At 38.3% G+C, this 19,247-nt stretch overlaps 1 protein-coding gene across 3 annotated transcripts in view; it reads left to right on the forward strand.

The window, feature by feature from the left end:
- Positions 1–5: 5 nt before the first annotated feature.
- ASCC1 (activating signal cointegrator 1 complex subunit 1) overlaps positions 6–19,247 on the forward strand; it is a 161,437-nt gene continuing 142,195 nt past the window's right edge. Inside the window, exons 1-2 of one of the 3 annotated variants that reach the window (XM_072628232.1) lie at positions 6–134; positions 1,389–1,533. In XM_072628232.1, the coding sequence (XP_072484333.1) occupies positions 1,422–1,533 (112 nt within the window). In that variant the 5' untranslated portion in view covers positions 6–134; positions 1,389–1,421. The other 2 variants (XM_072628233.1, XM_072628230.1) reach the window with 2 other exon arrangements.

Consider the following 19,247-nt stretch of genomic DNA (forward strand, 5'->3'; position numbering starts at 1 on the left):
CTTCCGTGCTCGCGCCCGCGCGGAGAGCTGGAGGCAGCGGCGGCGTGCTTGCGCCCGTGCTGGGAGCGCGGCGGGGGCGCGCACGTACAGGACGCGGTCTCTTACGAGGCGTTGCGCGCCAGTACCGGTCCGCCGTAGGTGTTCTCTTCCCGATTTTCCTTCCCCTGTCGACTTTCCTCCCTTCCCGGCTTTGGCTCCTGTGGCGCGGCTCACTGGGTCGCCTCGGGTCTTCTCTCCTCTTCCCGCCCCTGCTGGGCCTCAGACTCGGAGGTCCCTTGTAGAGGAGAGCCGTCCCCCTGAGGGGAGGAGGGGGAGGGGAGGCCGCGGCCTGCCCAGGTTCGGGAGAACTCCTCCCCCACCCGGCCCGCGAATCGCGGGGACGCGGTGCCAGGGTTCCGTGCTGGGCTCCGGCCAGCGAGAGGGGTAGATGGTCCGACAACGTCACGGCCACGACATGGTGCCCGGGAGCGGGCTCCCCTCCCCCCAAGGCCCCACCACTCACTTGGCTTAGCAGCTTCTTTAGGCCTCGGCCTTCTAAAAGGGGAGGATAAGCCTGGAGAAGGCAGGGTCCCCCCTCAGCGATTAGACTTGGTATAGAAAGTGAATTATTGACCCGGGGCAGGTAGACCCCAGCGTGGACCTGTTTCTACTAGGTTTTTCGATATAGTGTGCTCTTCTGTAATACTGGGGGATGACCACGCATGGATCTAGTGAGAACCCTGGTTAAAGTACTCATTGGTTAAGTGGAAAGCCAAGTGACTCCATGGTGTGAATGTAGCTGTTTAGAAGCCCCACAGAATGGTGTTGGAGTCTCCTTACCTCATGGTTACAGAGAAGGATGCGAGAAAAGGCACCAATTAAAGTGTAGTGAGGTGGCAGAGAGCTTTATGTCAGTCCCAAGATAACGTTTTGGCTAATTTCCTTTTAGTTTACATGGAGAAGATGGTAATCCTTTGAAATATTTAATTATTCCTGGTGACCTGGGCTGGGATTATGTTTAGGGAGGATGAATTTTTCCCTGTAATAAGAATAATAAATACAAATGGTGTATTTTTTTAGGTTAATAATACCCCTGGGACCATCTCATTTTATTTTTTAAACAAAGGAACTGTACTAGATACAGTTACCCTCTTATTGGGGTAGTAATTGAAGATACAGATAAGCTGTTTACAGCAGAGCGGAAATACAGGATATGTTGACAAAGTTAGGAAATAAAAGTGACAACGTTCAAATGTTAGATATCTAATGGGAGTGGTGGGGCTTTTTTGTTTCTAATGGTCAGATGTATTTGAATGGATATTTATTAAAATTCTCAACTTTCCTCTGTTGTATACAGGGAAGAGTATGGGTTTCTTTCTTTCTTGGTGAGAGAGTGATTTATTTTCCAGAATTTTCCTGGAAGATCTTTTGGAAGAAGCATTATGGAAGTCCTCCGTCCACAGCTTATAAAAATTGAAGGGCGCATTTACAGGAAGAACTTTATACAAGAACAGACCTATCTGCATGAAGATGAAGATGAAGATTTCTATGGAGGTAATAATACGGTATACCCTGTAGTCAGGTTAGACATAAGCTATTCTTTCACTTTCTAGATTCAAGGGAAGACTATTTCATATCAAAAGCAGTGACTCTTTGTTTTAGATATTTTGTTAGCACCTAGGTTTGAGGATAGGACTTAGCTAGGTAGCCTAATTCTTCAGGCTTTAATCCTTTAGGGGATTGTTGTCAGGTTTCACATAGATCTGTGATCTGAACAGTTAGGAGTACTTAATCTTGGTGGAGGCTGACTATATTGTTTATAAATAAAGTTGTATTTCGTGTTTGGTAATTCAGCAAAGGATAGTTTCTTCAGACCCCTATTGATATTCTTTAACGAAATTGGGTTTCCTGAAATGTTCAGTATTTACTAAGTAACTATGATGTATGGAGTACTGTTCTAGATTCTGGGGGAGATGACAAAGGTTAGGTTAGATGTTGATCTAATGTTCATCTGTGAACATTTATTAAATATTTAGTATATACCAGGCACGCTGTAAGATCTGGAGGTACAAATATGAAAAAACAAAGATAGTCCCCATTTTCAAAGGGCTTGCAATCTAATGGATGAAGATATCCTAAAAGGGAGCTGGAGGGTGGGGGAAAGGCACCTAATGAGGTCAGAGATATCCCAGCATAGGGTAGCCACATGAGGAATTATCTATGTCTATATCTCTCTGTCTGTCTAACTATCTGTATATCTGTATGTATGCCAATAATTATAGTATAACATCTTAGATATTGTTTAGGATTAGGATACTCTTGAAGGTGACTACCATTGTAGGATTTGGAGCCAGGTGAGGCATTAGGATTCTAGCCCCTCATTTTACAATATATAAGTACATTGGGGCAAATGTTCTGTGAAAAAGGAATGAAAGGCCATTACCTAATTTTGGGATGACATTGTTTAAAACTTTAAGGTGTGTTGGAACACTCCAAGAATAGGATTCAACATGAGCAAAAGCATGGAGAGAGAAAAATGTGCCCTGAAATCTACTTTTTGACTGTAACTAACAACATATGGTAGGAGAATAAAGTAGTATGAGAACACTGGAGTGCTAGGGTAGTCCCAAATTCTGAAGTATCTTCTTTACCTGGCACAGGAATCTGAACTTTACTCAGTAGAAAATAGGGAGCCAGTGAGAGAAGAAGAAGGGGCTATCACATGGTTAAGTGGATAAAGTACTGGACTTGGAGTCAAGATGTGGGTGCAAATCCCTCCTCAGATGCAGATGCTGTGTGTGTTAGCATTGGCAAGTAGCTGTTCTCAGCCCCAGTACCTTACCTCTAAAATGGAAATAGGAATAGCTGTGGCATTTGCCTTGTTAGAGTGGTGAGGATCCCAAGAGAAAATGTATATAAAATTCTTTGCAAACTTTAAAAAAGTGCTGCATAAATATTAGCTGATATTCTTATTATGGAGAAAGTGGTGTGAGCCTGTGTCTCTTCTGTTCCCTTCTTCTGCTGGGAGCCTTACCTTTTGGAGAGCATCATGGGTCCCTTTGGTAGTCTGGTGAAGCCTGTGGATCCCTTCTCAGGATGATGATTTTAAATAAATAGTTGAAGAGAATGCTTAATTTCAGTTAAAAGTTAGGGAAAATGTGTAATTTTTTTTCCTATCCATGTTCACAAATTCCTGAAGTCTATCTCTGAAAATCTTGGGAGTCTGTGGACCCCAGTTTAAGAACCCCTGAATTTGAGAAGCTGGATTTGAGTCCTAGTTCTGGTACTTAATAAACTACACGATTTTGGACAATTCTCTTTTCTTTCTTTTTTATAAAAATTAAATTATTTTATTTGTTTTCAGTGTTCTACAATCAATTCCATACATCTTAGATTTTTTCTTCTCTCTCCTCCTCCTTCCCCCATCCCTCCCCACTTGCTCCCTGAGAAGGCATACAGTTTTATATAGGTTCTATACATACATTCCTATTTAATATATTTTCACCTTAGTCATGTTGCATAGAAGTATTAAAATGAATGGGAGAAATCATAAAACAAAACAAAACATACAAAAGAAAATGGTCTGCTTCATTCTGCAATCAAATTCCAGTTCTTTCTCTGGATGTGGAAGGCATTTTGCCTCAAGTTCATTGGGAATTTTTTAAGTCTTTGCATTGTAATGAAGTACAAAGTCTACCAGAAAATTTCCTTACACATTGTGATTGTTGCTGTGTACAAAGTTCTCCTGGTTCTGCTCCTTTCACTCAGCATCAGTTCATGTAAGTCCTCCCAGGTCTCTCTGAAGTCTTCCTGTTCATCATTTCTTATGGCACAATAGTATTCCATTGCATTTATATACCACAGTTTGTTCAACCATTCCCCAATTGATGGACATTCCCTTGATTTCCAGTTCTTGACCACCACAAAGAAAGCTGCTATAAATATTTTTGTCCATGTGGGACCCTTTCCCATTTTTATGATCTCTTTGGGATACAGTCCCAGAAGTGATGTAGTTGAATCAAAAGATATGCACATTTTTATAGCCCTTTGGACATAGTTCCAAATTGCTCTCCAGAATGGTTGGATCCGCTCACAGCTCCACCAGCAATGCATTAGTGTTCTAACTCTCCCACATCTTCTCCAACATTTATCATCTTCCTGTTTTGTCATGTTAGCCAATCTGATAGGTGTCATGTGGGACCTCAGAGTTGTTTTGATTTGCATCTCTCTAATCAGTAGTGATTTAGAGCATTTTTTTTATATGACTATAGATAGCTTTAATTTCTTCCTCAGAAAACTGTCTGTTCATATCCTTTGACCATTTGTCAATTGGGGAATGACTTGTATTCTTGTACACTTGACTCAGTTCTCTATATATTTTAGAAATGAGGCCTTTATCATAGACACTAGTTGCAAAAATTCTTTCCTAGTGTTCTGCTTTCCTCTTAATCTTGGTTGCATTGGGTTTGTACAAAAACTTTTCTGTTTAATGTAATCAAAATTATCATTTTTGCACTTCATAATGTTTTTTATCTCTTGTTTAGTTGAAAATTTCTCCATTCTCCGTAAGTCTGACAGATACACTATTCCTTGCTCCACTAATTTGTTTATAGTATTAATCTTTATACCTAGATCATGTACCCATTTGGACTTTATTCTTGTGTATGGTGTCAGGCATTCTTCTTTGCCCAGTTTTGCAGTTATCCAGTTTTGTAATTCCCTTTTTTTTCTCTAGTCCTTAGTTTCCCTGTTTATAAAATAAGAGCACTGCATTAATGTGCCCATGTTATTTCTGTGGTTCCTTGCTGCTATGAGGATAAACTACCACCTCTTCTGTTGGACATTTGAAGTCCTCCGTAGTCTGACTGACTCCAGCTCACTTTTGCTGGTTCATCATGCATTGCTTTCCTTCCTGCACTGTCTTACTCACTCTCCATTTATAGTCTCTATATCTTTGCACAGACACTCTCTCATGCCTAGGTTGCATTCCTTCCTCTTAGGGCTCCTGGCTTCCATCAAGGCTTAACTCAAGTGCTGTTTTCTAATTCTAATTATATGAAACCCTCCCTCCCACCATCCCGTTGTTAATGTCCTCTTCTTCTGCCTTCCTCAAGTTACTTTATGTACATTTTTTTTGTTTATTTATTATTTCTCCCTAAAGAATGTCTGCCTCTTGAAGGCAAAAATCCCTTCATTTTTATCTTTGCATCCCTCAATTAGAGGATGCTTAATATTTGTTTACTGAATGAAAAAATATTGAATGAATGAATGACTTTTAAAGTCCCACTCAACTCTAAATCCTGCAGTCCTTTCAGCATCTTAGAACATTTTGAGGTATCAACTTTTTGAAGCTGTGGTATGTTGCAGGTGTGGTTTTAGAGAGGCTCTTGGGGAAAGAGTTTTAAACTCAGACTCTGGAGAATCCACAATTTGAATCCTGCCTCTGACAGTAGCTGTGTGACTTTGGATATATGACTTAACCTCTGTTTCTTTCTCTATAAAATGAAAATAATTTCCATAGTTTCCACCCCGGAACTGTAATTTTTCAAACTTTTGGTTTTTTTTTTTAACTGCTTGATTTATCTCATAGTCATTCAGTTCCCAGAACTCAGTTCTCTCTTTCAAAGAACTATTTTGTTCAGTGAGCTTTTGAACCTTCCCCTCCATTTGGCTAATTCTACTTTTTAGAGCCTCCTTCTCCTCATTGGCTTTTTGAACCTCTTTTTCCAGTTGAGTTAACCTCTTTTTAAAGGTGTTATTTTCCTCAGCATTTTTTTGGTTCTCCTTTAGCAAGCTGCTAATTCGCTTTTCAAGCTCTTCTATTGCCTGAGCCTAGTTTATGTTCACTTTGGAGGTACTGGAGGCAGGGGCCTTGACTTCCTGTGACAGTATGCCTTGTTGTTCCTCATCTGAAAGGATGGGAGGAGACACCTGTTCACCAAGAAAGTAACTTTCTGTGGTCTTATTTTTTTTCTCTTTTTTGGATATTTTCCCAGTCAGTTACTTGACTTCTGAATTCTTTGTCAAGAGGATGGTCCTATTGCCCCTCCTCTCCCCAATATTATGTTTAAGGCTGAGTTTCGACTCAGCTGCTCGATTCCTGGGGCTTTGGGTGGGGGAGTGACTGTCACTCAGGGCTGAGATTTAGATCAGCTGCTCCCTATCACCAAAGGCTTTAAGTTGAGCTACCTGGACAGTGAACCCAGGTTGCTTCCTGGCCACCATAGCTGCTTGCAGTCTGTTGCTGCCATCACCTGGGGCTATTGCTGGAAGAACCCTGTTCCTCTCTCACTTAGCTGGGAAAGCCCTCCCACACTGACCTTTGGAGCTTTCTTTGTGGCTTGTGGGTTGAGAGGTCTGGGACCCTCCCTGCTGGGAACTCTGCCGTGGAGGTCTGTTCAGGTCCTGTTTCTCCCAGTGCTGTGTGACCAGGGCTGGGCTCTGCTCAGCTCAGTGTCCTGGGAGATAAACCTTTCCTGTCAGCCTTCCAGGTTACCTTTGGCTGGAAACCTCTTTTGCTCTGTTGTTCTGTGGCTTCTGCTGCTCTAGAATTTGTTGAGAGTCATTTTTTACAGGTATTTTGTGGGCTGTGGGGGAAGTGCTAGAGTATATGCGTCTTTCTACTCTGGCTTACCTTGGAACTGTTATGAAGATCAAATAAGACAAAATATGTAAAGTATTTTTTAAATTTTAAAGCACCACATATGTATCAGCTGGGATTATGATTATATTTAGTTAGATTTGAATCACCAAACAGTATCATTCAGGCACTTTGATGTTTTCCATTAGTCTGCAGGTCCTTTCATTAGGCCTGTGATATACTAGTCAAAACTCCTTCTTCCCATTGGTCCCCTGGGTCCTTTTCTAGACTTTCACTCCTAGAGTTAGGCCCCCTTGAATCTTGAGCTTCAGAGTGCTAGATGATCAGGGCCTTTGTACGGTGTCTCAGGACAGAGTGCTAAAGACCTTGGAACCCTCGGGTGCCTGGGCTGTCCTGGTCTGAGCATTGTTGTGCTGTGTTGGTCACTACTGCTCCTTGGGCTTTTCAGAGTCCTCACACTGTAGCTTTTTTATTACTCTGGGATTTTCCATCCTCCTTAGAGATTTTTTTAAGGGAGCCCTTGACTCTTGCTGCCTCATACACATGGTTTCTCTGATTACTCTGGGAAGCTGTTGACTTGGTTGCTTGCAGTGACTGTATTGCCATACTCATTTGGCATGCTTTCCTGTTGCCTGTGGGCTTCTGGCTGACTTTTTGTGCAGTTTGTGGGTGGAAGAAGTCACATACTGTAGTTTCTTGTTGGATTTCTTGTAAACAGCATGTTTTTGGATTCTGGTTTCTAATACATTCGGCTATCTGCTTCTGTTTTATGAGTTCATCCAATTCACATTCACAGTTATGCTTACTAACTGTACCTTTCCTTCTATCATTTTCTTCTGTTTATCCTTCTCTCATTTTATCCCGTCTCTCCTCTAAAATCTGTTTGTTTTTTTTTTTTTTTTACCATTTCCTTCTTTTATCTGTCCTCCCTTTTATCACTTTCTCTTTTCCTTGTCCCCTTCCTTTCTTACTGGGGCCATGTCCAGTTGTCCTGATCTTTATCTGGTCACTGTCGGAGATGGCTGTGGAGGAGAAAGTAAGGTTGATGACTTTACACAACCCTCTCTCACTTAAAACTAGTTCAAAAGTCGTGACTTTATCGTCCTGATATCATGGTCCTCTTTGAAAATGAAGGACAATCCACAACCTTTTAGTAGTCCAAGCTACCCCACTGGGGACCCAACTGATCAGTTCCAGTTGGCCAACTCTCCTCCCTTTCCCTCCCCTCTCCTCATCTCTCCTCTCCATCATGCCCTTACCTGAGGGTGCCCTCCCTAAAGAAAGATAAATTTTGAAGACTGAAACTGACCTAGATATCTTGGGGATTACTGCCTAGATTTCTTTCTTAAAGACCATGCCTTAACACTCTGCCTCTCATAGATTGGCCAATAACAGGTTCCTACCCAGGCACTGTTTAATGGTTATTGTTTGGGCCCTGGTGGATCAGAGTGAGTGTAAATAGTAATTGTTTCTTCTTTGGTCAGAAACCCTGAGGATCTCCTCCTGGATTATTTATTTATTTTAGATTAAAGGGGCTCACTTCTTAAATAGCCCTAATCACTGAAAGGGCATTGCCTTAGTCAAAGTGAGAACTCAGACCTTAATTTAAAAAGGTCAAGGTCTCCCACTGCATCCTGGGCCATCCCAGTTGTCCTAATCTATATCTGGCCACTAGATACAGTTGGCTGTGGAGGAGAAAGTAAGGTTGGTGACTGTGCACAGCCCTCCCTCACTTAGAACCAATTTACTTGCAAATCATGGGATCACCTTCCTGATGTCATGGTCCTCTTCGAAAATGAAGGACAAACTACAATCCTCTCCTACTTCTCTGTTGAAAGGAATGGCTTTCTGTTATCAGTGCAGTGTGTGTGTGTGTGTGTGTGTGTGTGTGTGTGTGTGTGTGTATTTTTTCCCCCTTTTTGAACCATTTTAGATGTCAGTGAGGTTCAAGTTTTTCCCATCTTTGGGGGGAACCCCCCATCTCATTATTTCCTCCTCCACTGTAAAAGCTCTTCCTTGTGTGCCTCTTTTATGTGAGATAATTTTCCCCATTCTTCTTCTCCCTTTCCCCTTCTCCCAGGGCATCTCTTGTCCTCACCTATCCTCTTTTTTTGCATCATCCCAATGTAACTCATTCTCTCACTCTCAATGTAGCTCCTTCTAACTGCTCCAATAATGATAAATTCTTAGATGATGCATGTATCATCTTCCCATATGGAAAGGTACACAGTTTAATTTTGAGTCTCTTATGATTTCTCTTTCATGTTTAGTGTTCTGTGCTTCTCTTGAGTCTTGTATTTGAAAGTCATATTTTTTTATTCAGCTCTGACCTTTTCATCAGGAATACTTGACAGACCTTTATTTCATTAAATATCCATTTTTTTCCTTGAAAGATTATATTTGCTTTTGCTGGTTAGGTTATTCTTGGTTGTAATCCAATCTCTTTTACCTTCCAGAATATCCTGTTCCAAGCCCCTCACTTGTTTAAGGTGGTAGTTGCTAAATTTTTTGTGATCCTGACCTTGACTCCATGGTATTTGAATTGTTTTTTTCTGGGTGCTTTAAGTTTTTTTCTTTGAACTGGGAGCTCTAAAATTTGGATATAATATTCCTGGAAATTTTCATTTTGGGATCTCTTTCAGATGATGATTGGTAGATTCTTTCAATTTCTGTTTTACCTTTTGGTTCTAGGATATCAGGCAGTTTTTCTTGGTAATTTCTTGCAATGTAATGTCTAAGCTTTTTCTTTCATCGTGGCTTTCAGGTAATTAAATAATTATTAAATCTTCTCTCCATCTGTTTCCTAAGTTAGTAGCTTTTTCCAATGAAATATTTCACATTTTCTTTTCTTTTTTTTATTCTTTTGACTTTGTTTTATTGTTTCTTGAAGTTTCATGGAATCATTAATTGCATTTTTCCAGTTCTAATTTTTAAGAAATTATTTCATTCAGTGTACTTTTGTACCTCTTTTTCTATTTGACCAATTCTATTTTTTTAAGGTGTTATTTTCTTCAGTATTTTTTTGGTATTATTTTTTACCAAGCTGTTAATTATGTGTTCATGATTTTCTTCCTTTAGTTTTGTTTCCTTACCTAATTTTTCCTCTACTACTTACTTGATTTTTGAAAATAAATTTTTAACTCTTCCAGGAATTTTTGTTCTGCTTTATGTCCAATTTACATTCTTTTCTTTGAGGCATTGCTTGTAGCTTCTTTGACTTCATTGTCTTCTTCTGAGTTTGTGTCTTGATCTTACTTGTCACCATATCACCAATTTATGGTCAGGTTCTTTTTGTTGTTAATTTACTTATTTTTCTACCCTGTTTCTTTATTTGGAATTTTATGTTAATGTTGGGCTCTGTTACTGGTGTGGAAGGGGACTCTGTCTCAGCCTTCAGGTTTTTTTCCCCACCATTGTTTTCATAGCTAGTTCTAGGGTTTTGGAGTTTTCAGTGCTTCCAAAGTGGTGTGGTTTGAGGAGAGGTGTGGTTATTGCTCCCTTGATCTTCACTCTTGTCCCTCCCCTGGAAGGGCCTTTCTTCCCTTGGTACTGGAAGTGATACTGCCCCTCAGGTTTCAGATGTAAAGTGCTACTGTATAGGCAGTGGAGTTGCCAAATAGCATCTTGTAGTACGGGGTCTCTGTAGTCTCTTTCTGACCAGTTGCCAGGTCCGCATTCTGTCTTTGGCTTGAGAGCTCCTGAAGCTGTTGTTGCTTCTGTCATCACCACTTAGTTCCACCACTGGTATTTCATCCACATGGACTCCAAGCCAACCTCCTCCTTTGTGTTACAGATCTCCCTTTCTGACCCTTGTTGCCTCAGACTGGAAGAATGTGTCACTCTGGCCCTTTGTTGGGTCTGCCACTCAAGAATTCTGTTTGAGCTATTATTTTATGAAAGAAATCGTATAACAAATCAGAACATGGTACACAAACACATACACATACACAAACATGATCTGCTACAATATGTGAGTTACTTCCACATTTCTCTCTCTGAGTGTGGCAGGCATTTTGCCTTGAGATCCTCCATTGGGATTTTTTTTTTTTTTTTTTGGTAAGAAGTTCTTGTGTTATTACAAAAATCTAAGTCTACCAGAAAAAACTCTCACACACTGTGGTTGTTGCTGTGCATAAAGTTCTCCTGGTTCTGCTCCTTTCACTCAGCATCAGGTCATATAAGTCCTTCCAGGCCTCTCTGAAGTCTTCTTGTTCATCATTTCTTATGGCACAATAGTACTCCATTACATTCGTATACCATAATTTATTCAGCCATTCCCCAATTGATGGACATCCCCTTGACTTCCAGTTTTTGGCAACTACATAGAGTGCTGCTATAAATATTTTTGTACATGTGGGACCCTTTCCCATTTTTATGATCTCTTGGGGATATAGTCCTAGTAGCGATATTGCTGGGTCAAAGGGTATGCACATTTTTGTAACCCTTTGGGCATAGTTCCAAATTGCTCTCCAGAATGGTTGGATGCGCTCGCAGCTCCACCAACAATGAATTAGTGTTCCAACTCTCCCACATCCTCTCCATTGAGCTATTATTTTAAAATTGTTTGGAAGGGGTATGTTGAGAGATCTCAGCTGAGTGCTTCTCTATTCCACCTTCTTGGCTCTGTCTCCATTTCATTGGTTTTCTTGATCATTATTTAGCCTAATGTGAATTTCAGGTTTTTTCTGGAGTGGATATATGTGAGCTGGGAAGTTTGCAGAAAGGTTTCTCTCTTGGCCAGAAGTCCCTGTAGATCTTTTAATATTTCATGTATGCCATTGTAACTCTTGTTTTTTCTCTTGCAATGATAATAATAGGTAGTACTTTTAAGTTTTGAAAGTGCTTTACATGTGCTCTCTTATTTAATTCTTATAACTGTGAGGCAGGTGCTATTATCTCTATTTTACAGATAAGGAAACTGAAGCTGAGAGAAATTGAGTGACTTGTCTAGGGTCACTTAGCTAGTAAATGTTAGACGCAGGATTTGAATTCAGGTTTTCCCAACTCCAAGTTTAGCATTCTTTACACTACTCCAACCAGCTGCCTCAAGACTAAATCATCTTTTCTGTCATGCATGTCTTTATGTGATGTATTTTACATCATTTTTTGTTGCAAGTCATTGTTAGTAATATGCTACAGCCTATTTACATCCATTATAAGTTTTTTCCAATGCACTTGTTTGACTGTAATTTTGAGTCTTCTGTTTGATGACATGTAGCCATGTGACATCACTGGAATGTTGAAAGATGGGCTTTTGTGGCAGAGAGTAGCTTGTAATCTCTAAAAGCTCTTCCTCCTGGATGCAATCCACCCAGTTCACCTCCTTAATTTGAGGTCTAATTTGTTCACTTTTAGTGTATATCTGAGGTATATGCACTTAGAGAGTAACTTGCGGGGCTGATCTTCCAACTGCATGTCAAAATCTAGGTAATATGGATTCTTCCTCCATTTGGTTTTTCCTTTATAGCTAGTTAGGCTGATCTCTTAGGTGACTATGGGCCTTATTGAGATGGCCTGTAGTGTTCTGGAGCTTAATGTACTTAGCACAACTCCTTCCATGTGCCAGAGTCTCAGTAGTCATCATCCATAAGGCTAATTCCATTTCCATTTGTACATCACATGGGGAATTCTTCATGTTTGTGGCTAACACTTTTGTTGAGCATTTGTCATTGTATTTCCCATCTCATAATAATCAGAGGTTCATTGAACAACTTATCTCTTATTGCATTACTCAGAATCTTGCATGACCTTAACATATGCATGGGAGACAGCATGTTGGAAAAGAGCTTTTAAGATGATTTTTTGCTTTATCAAGTCAAATATTTTTTGTAATCAACAGCTAGTAAACCTAGCAGTGTATTGCATTCTCTTTCAGTTGTACAACTCTAATTATGTGCTCTTCTATAGAAAATCATCTGAAAGTTTGCCAGTTCTCTTTTTGTGTTTTTATTAGTATTACCCTGACCCATGAATAGTCCACTCCATAAACGTTTTATAAAAGCTTATGGGTCAGTAGCTGCTGATGTTTTTCATTTGCCTTTGTGGTATTTGAAGGTCTGCTGTTTGTCAGGCACTGTGCTAAGTGCTTAGGATACAAAGACAAGAAGGAAAGAGTTCCTGACCTCAGTGTGTTTACATTCTATAGGGAGGGGGACACCATTCACACACAGTATATACAAAATAAATACGAAGTACTTTTTTGGGGGAGAAGATTATTGATGATAGGGAGCTTGGGAAACGTTTCTTGTAGGAGTAATACTCTGATCTTTTCCAATCTTTGGAATTCTCCCCTTTTTGTGAAATTTTGAAAACTAAGTGCTTTTAAGATTATGTTGCTTCCTGCAGAGATTTCTTCTATCAGATCTAGCCATCCTTCCTTATTTCATCTTCTTAAAATGAAGCATTTACTTTGGGGACTGAATTATTAGAATCTGAAAGCAGAGGTTTTAATGTTTTGTTTTTTTTTTCTTTTTGGCCTTTTTTGGTATACCTGGTGTTCATCACAGTGACTGGCACACAGTAGGTGCTTAAAAATGTTTATAGACTTGATGAGAGTATAGAATTGCTGGCAGATGTGTTCCATTTTGGGTTTATGTGTTATTTCCCTTTTGTTTTCTTCTATAAATGCCTTTGGGATAATTTTGCTTTTTGGATTTCAGTGGCGCACTGGCTGTTGGCTGGTTTTCTACTCCACTGCTTTTCCACTGCTTCGTGAAATAATTCTGTTAGTATCAAAGATTCAGAGCTGGAGGGAACTCTAGAGCTCATCTGGTCCAACTTCCTTATTTGACAGTTTAGGAAATTTGAGATTCAGAGAGATTAAATGATTTGCTTCAGATCTCACAGGTGGTCAGTAGCAGGTCTAGGATTCAAGTATAGATTCTTTAACTTGAGTCCAGGGCTTTTCCCACCACACTCTATCATCCATCACCCTCCTCCATAATGTTTTGTACAGAAGCCTATTTTTTAAACTAGCTTGTATTCCATTTGACAAGGAAATTGAATTTACTGCCTAAGGTGGTTTAGGACTCTTAGATTCCTCAGTATGGAGAATATTTTGTATAAATTGTGTGTTTAGACCTGTGAAATCATTGGTATGAACTGGTGAGTCCACCCCCTGGGGCATTGACAGGTTAAATGACTAGCCCAGGGTCATAAGGCCAGTATGTCAGAGGCAGAACTTGAACTCACTGCTTCTTGACTCAGTTCTTTACTCACTATTCTATGCTAGTTTTTTTTTTTAAAATCAGTTAAATTTCTATAATAAATCATGATAATTAGCGTGAATTTCTTTACTTTTTTCTGTTTCTGGCTTTCCATTTCCATCTTTCTGTTTCAACAGCTTATTTAAGTAAGGCTGTCATAATTGAATATAGCTTTCTTTTAATTTGGTACTGATTTTTAACCTTTTACTCTAACCAGTTAATGATCTGACTGCAAATAGATATCTGTTTTTGAAATAATACCTGGATTAGTAACTTTTTTTCTTTATAGTTTGTAGTTGGAAGTATATAATGTGGTTTAAAAGCTAGTCCATTGACTTAATACAACAGGACATATGCATATCTGGACCTGGCAATAGATCTGGACAATGAATTGGCCCTTGAAAGAAGATTGCTGCCTGGACTACATTTGGGAAATTGCACATTCATTTTAACAGTCCCAATCTGCTTCCCAGTGCAAAAGTCCTGTCATTTTAACTCATTCGTTCTGGTTGATACTGTATGCTTGTAAATCTTACAATATCCCTATATCCAAGGAATCATGTGGATGACTCAAAGTTCATTGGAGAACTTATGGTATAGTTGAACGTAGGCTGAAGTGAATTTTCAGTGATGACATGCATTAAAATTGGCATAAGGACTATCATTCAGAAATGGATGATCAGAAAAAGGGAGTGAGCTGGTCATAAGAGTCATCATGGTTTGGTGGGTAGAATGTTGAGCTTGGAGTATGAAAACCTAGACCCTAATCCTACTTCAAATTCCTACTTGTTGTGAGAAGCCATAGGCAAGTCATTTAGCGTATCATAGCTTCAGTCTCCTAGATATAAAATGGGTATATTTCAGAGCTGAAAGGAACTCTAGTGCTCAACTAGTCCAACTTCCTCATTTGACATTTTGATAATGTCAAATTATCTAAGATAGAGTTGTGAGGAACGCAGGTTGCAAACCTCAAAGTGTTATATAAATGTGAATGATTACAGTGATGTTTGATGGTGTTGCAAGATTAAGGCATTAACAGGTGGAAAGCCTGAGTACAGACACTGATAAATATAAATAAATAAAGGTAGAGGAATTCTTCCAGTGTATTAAGTAAATCCTCTGTGGCGGATCTGTAGGACAACATGGACATGAATCATACAGGATGAAAAGACTTGGGTGAGTTGTGATCTCTGATGGAGGGATGAGATCTCAGGTCCACAGGAGCATTTAAGATAGAGTCAGTTTCATTTTTTTGGGTAGTCATCAGAGTTCTGTGTCCAGTACCTTTTAATTCTATTCTTTTTTAAATAGTGTTTTATTTTTTTGAATTACATGTAAAGACAATTTTTAACATCCCATTTTTAAAAATTTGAGTTTCAAATTTTTCTCCTTCCCTCCACTCCCTTCCCTAAAATGGTAAGCAATTTGATATTGGTAGTTCTATTCTCAAAGAAGGTATTGATGATATATAAGACTTGACCCTTCTTAGTCTTTTATAATCCTTTGCTTTCTTTTTTTTTTCTTCAGCCCAAGTCACTATTTTGTTGTACTGATCTTAAATGTTGAAATCATCAAGAATCAAATTACACCTTGAATTGGTTTGGAGTAACTCATCAATTTCTTTTTAGAATTTCTCAACGTCTTCCTGTTAAGTGAATAAAGTAGAATTCTCTTCATGGTGACATTTTAGCTTTTGCTTATCATTAACACTGCAACTCAAAATGATCCAAATATCTTAGGAAATTGTTTCTTCTTACCTTTGATTGTGTAATGAGAGGAACCAATTCTACCAAATGTATTCACAGAGGAGAATCTGTGAGTGGCCTTCCATTTAGCTACAACTTTGTTTTCCTTATGTCCTGATAATATAGGTATAGTTTGGTTTGTCCAGTGGCCAAAAAGTTGATACACTGGTAAAGTTCTTACATTTAAAGTACATTTAAAGTTAAAAGTACATTTAACATAAAGTTAAAGTACATTTAAAGTAAAAAAAAAATTAATGTTTACAACTGGTTTAAAAGCTTTGTTGTTCCTCAAACCCTTATCCTCCCTTTCCTTTCCATCAGTAACCATTGTCATTGCAGATTGAGATGGAGCCACAGCAGACTGAGGGGGGATTTATGTATTTTTATTTGTTTCATGAGTTACTATATCAGTTTTTCATGTGGCTAATCTGGGATATTTCTAATCTGATTTATTTTCCATTGATATTTTTTAGGATATTCTACTTTGTTAAGATTTCCATAACATGTGTAGCCAGTACTTGGAATGCTAAATGCTTTGTAATGTAATCACAGCATTGTTTTTGGGACCATGCTTTGGAATGAAAAAGCCTTTTATAGTGAGATCTTTTTGATCCTTCCTTATCCCCAGGATAAAACTTTCTTATACCAAACTCTACTCTATATGAAACTGTGATAGAAAGTTCTGATGAATAAGTACAGTTATTGAGTCTATCATACTTATACTCCATGGAGAATATAAGAGCATAAAACATGTTTTCTGCCATGAAGGAGATTACTATCTATATGAGAAAATACAACAGATGTAAAGTTAAATTACTTTCAAGACAGGATGGAAAGTGCTTAATGAGTGGTAGTGAACACTTATTTAGGAGAGATGAGAGAGGTCACTACTACCTGGGATAATTAAAGGAAGCATCACAATGTCAGGTGGATTTCTTTGACCTGAAAGAGAGAAAGAAGTTTAGCTTCACAGGTAACCCCATAAGCAAAAATGTATGGATAGGGTAATAAAAGCTGTATTTGGAGAGCCATGAGTAGACCATGGAACAGTTTGTATGGTGGAATGGTGAGAAATTAAACTACAATGATAAATTAGGTCCAGATTGTAGAGAATAACTTGAATATTTGCCCTCATGGGGCTAGTCAGTATATATTTCTCAAAGGATCTTTCATGAGTTTTGGGGAGGTGTACCATGAAACTATCAGTCCCTGTCCAAAAACTGGCTCTTCTACTGTGAGTCCTGGTGAAGTAAAGAAAGAGAAAGGAGAGGAAGAGGAAAAGATAAAGGAGAAGTGGGGAATCTTAAAGCCCAGCTAATGGGTCTGGAAGCCTAACTGGAATCCTTTGTTGACACTTTAATTGTTCAGTGTGCTGCAGTTCCTCACTGAAAAGAATAGTTTTGAGCAAAAAGTAGTTTTTGAGAACTCCTCTTCTCAAGGGATAAGGTCGGGGGAGGACTCTTTTTTAAGACTATTCCGTAATTTTTCCAGTGTCTGACTTTCATCTTGAGTAACAAGACTCCCCTCTAGATCCTCAGGCCCATTTCTCCCTTTCAAATGCTCCAGTGGGGCAGACACGTAGATGAATTCCAAGGACTAATAGACCTTCCTTTCTGTCCTGTAGCTATACCCTTAAGCCTTCTGGACCTTTTGATTTGTGATGCAGCTGAATTCTCCTACATGTCTGTTGCCCCATTTAGAGGGTGACCTCCTTTAGAGCAAGGACTATCTTTTTCTTTTGTGTCCCCTATGCTTATCACAGTGCTTGGCACAAAATGAAAGTTTTTTTGAAAAATGCTTTTCATTCATTCATTTTGGGAATCAAAGCATCTTATTTGATATTAAATATTATCTCCACCCCCATTCCCAATGCATTATAGAGTGTTCATAACCGTAAAAATAGTACACGTTTGAGAGCAACTTTTACAGTGTTCTTTTTGAAAATTGAAGACATTCTAAGTTATCATCAACACTAATATAAAGCACAAATGTAGCCATCTTTTGTGATGAAAAAGTGTGCTGCCACCAGAACTACTGAATTTGGTGAGAAAATGTAAAATCTAAAATAACTAAGTTTCCCATTAGTGAATTGGAGATCCTCTTAAAACTACTGTTGGCCCATCTCACATTTCTATATTGAGAAAATTCTAAGCTAGTATTTGATAAGGCTATTAATACCTGTGATTAATTTTTAGAAGGATTTTAATACTACTATTTCAGTTCAATGCCTTCCCTAACCCCTTCTCACTTTCTTTGAGAGAATTTTTTGATCTTAGCATCTAAGATGAATATACTTCAGTTTTGAGCTGTTTTTGTCAGTATGTAGTCATTTCAGTCACATCTGACTCTTTGTGACCTTATTTGGGGTTTTCTTGTCAAAGATTCTGGTGTGATTTGCCATCGTTTCCTTCTCCAGCTCATTTTACAAATGAGAACTGAGGCAAACAGAGTTAAGTAACTTGTCCAGGGCCACATAGCTAGTAAATATCTGAGGTTGGATTTGAACTCAAGTCTTCCTGACACCAGGCCCAAATGGTCTATCCAATCTATACCATATTGCTGCTCTCTAGAAGACTTACAAGTATTTAAATTTTTTTTTTGAATTGCATGATAGTCTGTAAAGAATGTATTTACTATTTCTGCCTTTTTACATTTGTTTGCAGTATTTCTGTGCCCTAACGCATGACCAATTTTATAAAAGTTTCATGTGTTACTAAGAAATACATATTTTTAGTAATCCCTTTAGTAGATAATAATGTTTTTAAACTCTAGTTTCTTCATCAGTTTATTCACTTTTATATTTTTGTTTATCTTTCTGTTAGACTTATCCAAAACTGAGATATTTAAATCTCTTGTCACTATTGTGTTACTGACTGTCTTTTTGTAGTTCATTTAATATTTCCTTTATGAATTTAGAGACTGATGTTTAGAGCATGTAATTTCAATATCGATATTTTTGTTGTTGTTGTTTGTGGTTCTTTCAGCACAATATAATTACCTTGTTTATTTCTTGTATCAAATGTTTGTTTGCTTCTTCTACTTCTTTTCAGTCACATGATACATAGTAAATTTTTTCCCCAGCTCCTCATGATTTTGTGTATAGTAGGTTTTTTCTTATTTAATCTGTTACTTTCTTTCATTTTAATAGATTGTTTAATATATTCACATTTAAAATCATGAGAGTTAGGTTTATATTTTCCTCCATTTGTCTTTATTATGATTTGTTTTTTCAAATTAGGATTTTTTTCCCCATCTTCTTCCTAAAGAAAGTGCTTTGTCTCTTATTTTAGCTCAATCTATTTTAAGGCCATCCTTTTCACGCTAGCTTGGCTGTCTTCTGTTTACCCTCAAACCCTCCTGCTCCCTTGTTACCCTTTTCTCTAATTTTGCAGTTTTGCTTATTAGTTCATTTTTCTTTTTTTCTTTTATCTATTCATTTCTTCCTCTCTTTCCCCCTCTCAGTTAAATAGTCAAATAATATTCTTCTTTGACTCTTCCCCTTCAACTTTTGTTTATAAGTTTTAAAAATTTCATTTTCTTCACTTTTTTCTAAAAAAAAAAAAAAGATAAACCTTATTATATCGTCATCATTTATCTTCCCTTTCTATCTGTTGTAAAATTTTATTCTTTTGATTCATGGCCCATATGTTTATTAGTCTTTTAGCATCTATGTTCTTTATGGAATTAAAGCTCCTAAGATATCTCTTTTGGATTCCT

The sequence above is a fragment of the Notamacropus eugenii genome, chromosome 1 (genome assembly GCF_028372415.1).
Source record: "Notamacropus eugenii isolate mMacEug1 chromosome 1, mMacEug1.pri_v2, whole genome shotgun sequence".
In the NCBI taxonomy this organism is placed as follows: domain Eukaryota; kingdom Metazoa; phylum Chordata; class Mammalia; order Diprotodontia; family Macropodidae; genus Notamacropus; species Notamacropus eugenii.